Source organism: Mus caroli, chromosome 1, assembly GCF_900094665.2.
Source record: "Mus caroli chromosome 1, CAROLI_EIJ_v1.1, whole genome shotgun sequence".
Classification (NCBI taxonomy): Eukaryota; Metazoa; Chordata; class Mammalia; order Rodentia; family Muridae; genus Mus; species Mus caroli.
In genome coordinates this window covers 153,350,285-153,359,619 of record NC_034570.1, presented here as the reverse complement: position 1 = coordinate 153,359,619, position 9,335 = coordinate 153,350,285, and the positions used below count along the sequence as shown (strand labels likewise).

Sequence of the window (9,335 nt, the reverse complement as noted above, 5' to 3'; positions counted from 1 at the left end):
AAAAAAAATGGGAATGGGTGGGTAGGGAAGTGGGGGGAGGGTATGGAGGACTTTTGGGATAGCATTGGAAATGTATTGAGGAAAATACGTAATAAAAAAAATATTAAAAAAAAAAAGAGTACGTCCTGCTCCATCCTTCCAATAAGAGGATTCAGCTGTCCTAAGCCCCAGTCCACATAAAGCATCTATGAGAATACACAGGCTACTTAATTTCTCAAAGAATGAGCTAGCTGATATTTACAGACCTTACTTATCATCAGTTGGTCCATTTAAAATAGAAGACAGTTATTATACCAGTTTGTCTCTTGCCTACAGACAACTGTGCTCAGTGTAACAAAGCGCCCAGACTTCTCTGAAACTGGCCAGTGGGATGTTGTCACAGAGACAGAAGGCAAACAGGACAGGGCAGTATTTGACGCAGTTATGGTTTGCACTGGGCAATTCCTGAGCCCACATTTACCTCTGGAGTCCTTCCCTGGTGAGTCAATTCTACCTGAGACCATCACTACCCTTTTGGGATCTTCTAGAAGAGAAAAGACTTGCTCATAATTGAAAATACTTCCCTGGGCTTTTAGACAATGTTTCATTTGCTTTGAAATTACATGCGCAGAATTACTTTGAATGGTTAAAAAAAAAGTTTGGTTTTGGTGTGCGGTCTTACTATTTACGTATTAATATAAATGGTGTGGCTGAAGCCTTGCCCAACATGTCAACTTCAAGTACAGCAATCAAACAAGAAACAAGACTTAAAATATCATATCTGTCATTTTTAAAAAGCTGTTAATTTTGTTGGGGGTGAGTTATAGGTCCTTTGAAGCAGGGCTGGTCTATGATTCAAAAACTTAATGTAAGAGAATACAGAAGCTTGACTGGTGGGTTTTAAAGAAAACAAAACAGAATTTATATATTTAAACAAATACATTCACTCTTTTAAAATTGCCTATTATACCTCTCAGACCAGGGCATTTTGAAATCCCCCTTTGAAACCAACCAGTTTGGCACACTCTTTTTAATACATTCATGGCTGGCAAACCTTCATCTCTGAGGTCATAATCAGTTATTTAGAAACCTGATATCCATTCAAATTCAGGTGTGGCAAATAAAATTAGAGAAGTAAGGGATTACTAAAATGTGGTAAAACTGTTCCTATTCTGTCAGGATTTGGTGGCCCTGAAAGCAATTAGAAAGTATTGATTCTTTTATTTTTTTTATATGTGTATGTGACCATGATATTTACTGTGCACCATATACATATGTTGGGGAGGGGGGGGATGACAGGTGCCTGTGTGCAGACACACAGAGGTAAGAGGGGGATGCTGGGCATCCTGCTCTGTCATCTTCTGTGGGAAGCCACATGTGCCATTGCAGGGTGGCGCAGGCTACTGCTGGCCACCACGCATAAGTTTGGGCAAACAACCAGTGCGTACTCATGCAGTAAAGTTTTTTCACCAAAACACTGCCTGGCCCGGGCATGATAATGAGGCTCTGCAAAGTACTAAGAGAGTTAACCAATCAGATGTAAGACATGCAAATGAGATATGATAATGAGGTACTAAGAGAATAACCAATCAGATGTGAGACATGCAAATGAGGTATGTTAACGAGGTTCTGTGAGGTACTGAGAGTAACCAATCAGATGAGGAACATGCAAATGAGGTATAGTGCATAACCAATCCGGGTGTGAGACACACCTCTCCTAGGCCTATATAAGCAGCACCAGTTCTGGGCTTGGGGGTCTCTTCGCCTCTACAATCAAGCTTTCCCAATAAATGTGTGCAGAAGGATCCTGTTGCAGCGTAGTTCTTGCTGGTCGAGTCGGATGTGCGCAAGAATCTTCCACCTTATTTCTTTGAGACAGAGTCTCTCATTGACCCTTCTACTAGGCTGAAAGCCAGCAGGTCCCAGAAACATCCTGTCTCCACCTCCAACAACTCCTGGGTCCCAGGCATAAGTGAGGCACATCTAGCTTTTTACAAGGATGCTGGGATCCAAACTCAGATCTTCATGCTTGCATAGTAAACACACTTGCCCACTAAGCCATCTCTCCAGCCCTTTATATTATTGTTCTGTGAGTTTTATGTTTATTTGGGTTTTTTATTTGTTTGTTTGGTTGGTTTGGTTATTGTTTTTCGTTTTGAGCAACAGAAGAGATTATAAGAGTGTAATGGATAAAGTTATCCATTTGCAAGAGAAAAAATCAATATAAATCTTATAAAAAATCTATCACAAATAAATAGAATATCCTATTCAAAAATATGTTCAGAAATAGAGATCAAGTGAGAATTCAATCCATAATTTCTCAAGGAGTATTCTAAATGGTGTCTGGACTTGAACTTAGGGATTGAACTCAGATCATCTGGTTTGATAGCATGACCCTTAGCCCACTGTGCCATCTTCTGACCCCTCATCGATGTTTTTATATATTTCTCTTTTTGACTAAACCTATCCCCGGCTATTTTGTTGTAGCTGTTACATATGGAATTATTTTATTGATTTCTATATCAGACCTTTTCCCATCAATATACAGCAATAGTACTGTAGGTTGATTTAGTATCCTACAATTTTGCTTAATTAATTAATCTTATAGGGTTGTTTTTTTAGGGGGGAATCTATGGAGTTTTCTCTATATAAAGTCATCATATATGCAAACAATGGGAAATTAACTTCTTTTCTTTCCAAGTGAATGCTCTTATTCCTTCTTTATTGTCCTAGCTAGAATTTCCAGTAGTACAGTGGATGAAAGAAGTAAACATAGGTGCCCCTGCCCTGTCCCACATGGCAGAGGGATGCTTTCAAGGTTTTCCCACTTGCTACGACATTATCCATGAGCTTATTTGACATGAACTTTATTATATTCATGTATATTCACAGTGTGCAGACCACAATGCACACAGAGAAGTCAGACAACAATTTGCACAAGTCATTTCTCTCCTTCCACCATGTGGATTCTTGGAATTGAACCCAGGTTATCAGACTTGTCAGCAAGCACCTTTACCCACGGAGCTATCTCTCCAGCTCAGAACAGTATTTTTAACAAGGCAGGTTGTACAAGATCTGTGCTTGGGCTCACTCAATTCCAGGAAGAATTGTTCTTCCTGCTTCTATGTGCTGCAAGTGGTGATACAAGCAGCAAGTTTCTCTACCATTGCACACTGCAGAATTACAATGTAAGCATTTCAGGTCTGTTCATCCTGTTCTTCCCTCAGGAATCCATAAGTTTAAAGGACAGATCCTACATAGCCAAGAGTACAGGATTCCAGATGCCTTTCGGGGCAAGCGCATCCTGGTGATTGGTCTTGGAAACACTGGCGGGGACATCGCAGTAGAGCTCAGTCGAATAGCAGCTCAGGTATTTCTGACTATTTCTGACTCTGTCTCCATTCCCATCAGCATGGATAGTGGCTATAGAGAAGCTGCTAAAACTATAGATGCCTTCCCAATTGGCAAACTATGCTGGCAAGAGTTGGGGAACATCCCAAAGCTACTCTTGGTCTGCTTTCAGAAAACACACTTCACAGAACTTGACTATGTCTAAAAGACTACAGAAAAACTATGTGAACGCCTAATCACAGGCATTGTTCAAATGTGATCTTTAAGGGATGAGACCAGTTAGGCAACCTGCCTCACAGAAGGCAAGGCTCTCATTCATACCCTCTCTCCTTCTCCTCTCTTTCTCCCTTCCTCTCTGCCTCCTCATCTTCATCTCTCCAGCCTGCACACCTACTCTATTTTCCTCTCCCTGAAACCATTTCTTACTTTTCTCTACTAGATTATGATCTCACTACATAGCCTCAGCAGGCTTCAAACTCCCAAAATCTGGAAAGACAGGCATAATGCAACCAAACCCTAGCCATCTCTCTTTTACATTAAACCCTCTCTAATTCTGTCAAACCCCTGTGTTTAACTCAGTGGTAAGGTTGTTTGCCAAATGTCTCCAACTCTTCTACTAGAAATCAGTTTTGTTCTTTGTTTTAATATAAAAGTGATCTTTAAGTTATATAAGTATGTAAGCATGCTTGATGATTTTAGAAATTCAAAACAACTCACAAGTTAGAGATCTATTTCACGTACATCATATATAGGAAGTTATTAGATCTCAAAAGAATAGATTTATATTTAATCTGGTTACAATTGTTTTTCTAAACCTTTTAACTCTCTATTATTCATATGTTTAAAAACTACCAGACCAGAGCCTGAAGAGTTAGCTCAGTCATACAAATAAATGCTTGCCACAAAAGCATGAGGTTCAGAGTTCCATCCTCAGAGTCTATATAAAAAGCCAAAATGTATGTACTACTGGAAAAGCAGATCTCTGGGTTCACCTAACCTAATATATGAGCCCCAGGTCCAAGTGAGAGACTCTGCCTCAAAAAACCCAGGTAGATGGATCCTGAGAAATGACATCAGAGGCTGACCTCTGGCTTTTGCATGAACACACACGTTCACACATATCTGCACCCGTACATACCCCAAACACACATATAATTGCCAGACCAACATATTATAGCTACAAATATTACATTTCAATTTTCACAATTTTATAAATAATATGATGAAGACAACTAACATGTATAAATTAAATGATGTGTTTTTAGCATTATGGCAATAATAACATATGGTCACACATAAGTCTATGTTAGAAAACCAGAATATATTTTAAACACATCAAAGCAAAGTACTAGAAAGTGAAGGACATGTGTTTATCCTTTTCATTTTTCTTTGTAGGTGTTTCTCAGCACTAGAACTGGCACCTGGGTCCTAAGCCGCTCCTCACCTGGTGGCTACCCTTTCAATATGATGCAAACAAGATGGCTCAATTTTCTTGTACGAGTTCTGCCTTCACGTTTTATAAACTGGACTCTCGAGAGGAAAATGAATAAAATACTTAACCATGAGAATTATGGATTAAGCATTGCAAAAGGGTACTTGAGTTTTTTATTATTATTATTGTCTAGTACTGGAGTTTTTATTCCATGGAAAAGCTTCAGTTCATTTTCACTGTTTTTATTACTATGTATACATTTTAATTATCAGTGGAGTTCTATATGTGCATGTAGCATCTACTGTTCAAAGCCAACCTCCCTTTTTCCTTCCTTTCCCTGATAGTCATCCTTCTCCATCCTTAATCGTCACTATTCTGACCTTAGCTTCCACATACAGAAATGAATGTGCCACACTTACATTTTTTAGGTTAATGTACTTCATTTCAGGTTAACGTATTTAGGTTAATGTCTTTGAGTCTCTCCATTTTTCTGTAAATGGAAGACTCTATTCTTCTTTAGGCTGAAAATACTCTGGTGTGTGTGCATGTGTGTATGTGTGTGTGTCACACTTTTATTCATGCATTTGTTGATGGACATTGAAATTGACTCTACACCTAAGCTATTGTTAATAATAAAATGGGAATGCAGATATTTCTTTGGAATGCTGATTTTATTACTTTGGGATATATTCCCAAAAGTGAGTGACAGATTGTATGGTAGATCTAGTCTTAGTTTTTTGTTGTTCGGTTGTGTTGGGTTTTGTTGTTGCTGCTGCTGCTGCTATTGCTGCTAATGTTGCTGCTGTTGTTGTTTTTTTAGAACTTCGATGCTATATTCAATATTGGCTAAACCAGTTGTTCCTTTTTCCATACCTTCCCCCACATTTTTTAGTAAAACAATAGCCATTCTAACTGGAGTGAAATAGCATCTTGTTGTCATTTTGATTTGGGTTTCTCATGGGAAATTTTAAATCAATATCTCTCGTTCTGTATTATTCAGAACTCTACATGTTCAATAACTAAAACATTGTCTTAGCTTCTCCTCTTATAAACTTATTTTCTTAAGACATTGTCCATCAATTTCCACAGTAGTTCTTGAAACAGGCATATTTACTGCCTAGTATCCACAGTAGCAAATTCACAATGCTAGAATAAAAGAAAAGAAAAAGCTTTTGATTCCAGTTTGAAAGGAAATTTTAAATTGGCTTTGAAGCATCTTGAAACTGCTACCATCCAGAAATACAATGCTTATAGCATCTGTGTGTTGGCTCTCACTACCTGTAAAAAGAAATGCCCAGTCTGACTGTGATTAGAGACAGGAATTCCTAGTAAGAGTCCCTGATGCAATGTATCTTAATATACTATTATATAGCATTATATATTGGAAAGAAAAGGAAAAACTTTAAACTTCATGTCATGACATTAAATGTGATTTTAATATATACCTAACTCAAATACTCATTAGCAACATCTATTTTTGAAGTATAAAAAATACATCAAAGATGATGTGACCTGTCAATTTTATAGAGACCAGATTTCTGATGTGATTGTGTAATGACGAAAATAGCCATCTATGTAAATAGATGAATAGTTTTTAATTTAAATGAATAGTTACTTACTGACTTCCTCTTGACTTAATATGACTTCTGGGGACCTGGGTAATGTGGAACCCCAAATTGATCTTCAAATGGTTGGCAGTATATTCTATGCTCATACTTTAAGCATTGCTATGCTAGGGGTATGGCTCAGTGGTAAACTATTTGCCTGGTATGTGTGAGGCCCTTGGTTCAATCTCCACACTGGAAAAGAAAGAAAAAAAAAAAGGAGAAACCATAAACAGAAGCACTGTTTTAGAAATGAATTCTGATGGATAGAGTTATAAAGCAAGTGCTGGTGAGATTGTTCATAAAGGAGCCTGCTACCAAGCCTGAGAACCCAAGTCCAGTCCTCAGAACATGTGATAGAAAGAAAATAACCCCCTCCAAATTCCCCTCCTACTTCTACTCCTCTTCCTCCTCTTTCTCTCTTCTTCCTCCACCTCCTCCTTTTCCCTCTCCTCTTCCTCCTCTTCCTTCTTTTCCTCTTCCTCCTCCTCTTCTTCCTCTTCTTCCTCCTCCTTTTCCCTCTCCTCTCCCTCCTCCTCTTCCTCCTCCTCCTATCTATCTTGCTACCTATCTGTATCTCTATATCTATCTCAATGTAATTAAGGGAATTGTAAACCAAGTCAGTAAAGAGTCATTTTCTCCTTGCCGTTTACAGGGAACAAGGAGGCAGCATGTTATAAATACAGTGATTGTTTATCGGGTTCCCAACTTCAAATTAAATACTGGTCAGCTCACTTTCTTGGTTTGGCAGATAATCTAATTCAATGGACTGAAGAAAAATCACTTGCTAAGTCTCTTGTAAGTAACTATGGTGAATATTTTTTTTTCCTTTCTCCAAGGAAAAAACCAAAATTTATTGTAAATGATGAACTACCAGCCTGTATCCTTTGTGGGAAAGTCACCATGAAAACCAGCGTGAAGAATTTTACAGACTCTTCTGTCATCTTTGAAGATGGGACAACAGAAGCCAACATTGATGTAGTGATCTTCACTACAGGATATGAATTTTCTTTTCCCTTTTTTGAAGAACCTCTCAAAAGCTTTTGTACAAAGAAGATCACCCTATACAAGCGAGTCTTTCCCCCAAATTTGGAGAGAACAACTTTAGCCATTATTGGCCTGATCAGCCTTAATGGGTCGATCTTAGTGGGCACAGAGTTTCAAGCACGGTGGGCCACAAGAGTATTCAAAGGTATGTTTGCTTCATTTAAACACAAATGCCATCAATTGAATCTGAGTTGCTGCCATTTCCGTAAAGTCAGACAGACATGAGCTAAGGTAATATAAAATACTAGAAGCATACTTAATGAACAATCAATCATATATGTGTGTGGCATTATAAGAGATGTGCATATGTCATTTCCTCTGACTGAGGGCAAGCTATGCTGACTCTGTGGATGGGATAAGAATTGCTGTGAAAGTTGCCCATGTAGAGACAAGAGTCCTTTCATATAGAAAAGAAGGTTAAACTAACAACAAACCATGCTTTAAGACCTAAGCCTGTATTGCTTTGAAGCGAGGCATTACTCCTTTCCTAGACATTTGGAGAGATGCTTCAACCAGACCCACATCCTTATAATTTTCCCTGTCTCTCTATCTCACCCATAACTTCTCACACATGCCTATATAATATTTGACTCTGGGCATCACTTGATGTCAGTTATTATTTCCAGAAGCTAAAGGGTCTGGAGACAGTTTGTGGGGTCCAACCCCAGCATTGAAACTCATCAGCTTTGTAAAGACCTCTTAAGATCTCAGGTCCTCCATCTATATAAGATTTTTCTCAAGGGTTTTTGTTTTGGGGGACTTGAGGGGTTTGTTTGTTTTTGTTTGTTTTGGGGTTTTTGGGGGGCGGGATGAGACAGGGTTTCTCTGTGTAACAGCCCTGGCTGTCCTGGAACTCACTTTGTAGACCAGGCTGGCCTCAAACACTCAGAGATCTGCTTGCCTCTGCCCCATGAGTTCTGGAATCAACTGGCATTTTCCACCATGACTGGCCTTTTCTCAAGATTAATTCATTCAGATATATATATGCACATATATATATATATATATATATATATATATATATATCATCTAGAGCATATATACCATCTAGAGCATTATATATATATATATATATATATATCATCTAGAGCATATATATGTGTGTGTATATATATGTGTATATATATATATATATATATATATATGTAATCTAAAGCATATATGTATATATATGCTCTAGATTTATACAACCAGAAGAGGGCATCAGATATCAGATCACATTACAGATGGTTGTGAGCCACCATGTGGTTGCTGAGAATTGAATTCAGGACCTCTGGAAGAGCATCCAAGTGCTCTTAACCACTGAGTCATCCCTACAGCCCATCAAGGATTTCTTTAATGGGTACTTTCTACAAAGCAGACTGCTTGACCCACCGTGAAGCCTACTAAGTGATATGCTCTACTCTTACTGTTGGCATCCCAGCACACCAGTTAGGTCAGCAAGTGTTTTAAAGAACAGCAGCCACGTTGTTTTTAAATATAAATAGCTTTCACCTTTGGATCAAACCGGTTATACTTAATAAATAAAAACAACCACCAGTAATCTCACACTGTAATTGCAGCAGATATCAACCACACTTGAAAACCTATGACTGGGGCGGGGCTCACAGGCTAAGAGAACTTTATGTTCTTGCAGAGAACACAGGCTCAGTTCCTAACACCTATATAGTAGCTTACTACCAGTTTCAGTGCATACATGTAGGCAAAACACTCATACACAAAAAATAATACAAATTTATTTAAAGCAGACTGTTTTCTCCTAGGTTGATAAGTATTCTATTTATATGTATGTATTTGGTTATTCGCGTGGGATTATCTAATGTGTATTTTGTAGTGCTGGGGTTTGAGCACAGGGTCTTGTACACCAGGCCAACACTCTATCCCTGAGGTACATTCTCAGCCCTCTTTCTTTTCTTCTTTTT

The 9,335-nt window shown here is 38.3% G+C and overlaps 1 protein-coding gene across 3 annotated transcripts in view; it reads left to right on the top strand.

Moving 5' to 3' along the window:
- Positions 1-9,335, top strand: part of Fmo4 (flavin containing dimethylaniline monoxygenase 4) — a 20,692-nt gene that overhangs the window by 7,281 nt on the left and 4,076 nt on the right. For all 3 annotated transcript variants that reach the window (XM_029480382.1, XM_021160954.2, XM_021160962.2), the window contains 4 exons: positions 316-478; positions 3,207-3,349; positions 4,726-4,922; positions 7,206-7,558. In XM_029480382.1, the coding sequence (XP_029336242.1) occupies positions 316-478; positions 3,207-3,349; positions 4,726-4,922; positions 7,206-7,558 (856 nt within the window). The remainder of the gene's footprint in view (positions 1-315; positions 479-3,206; positions 3,350-4,725; positions 4,923-7,205; positions 7,559-9,335) is intronic.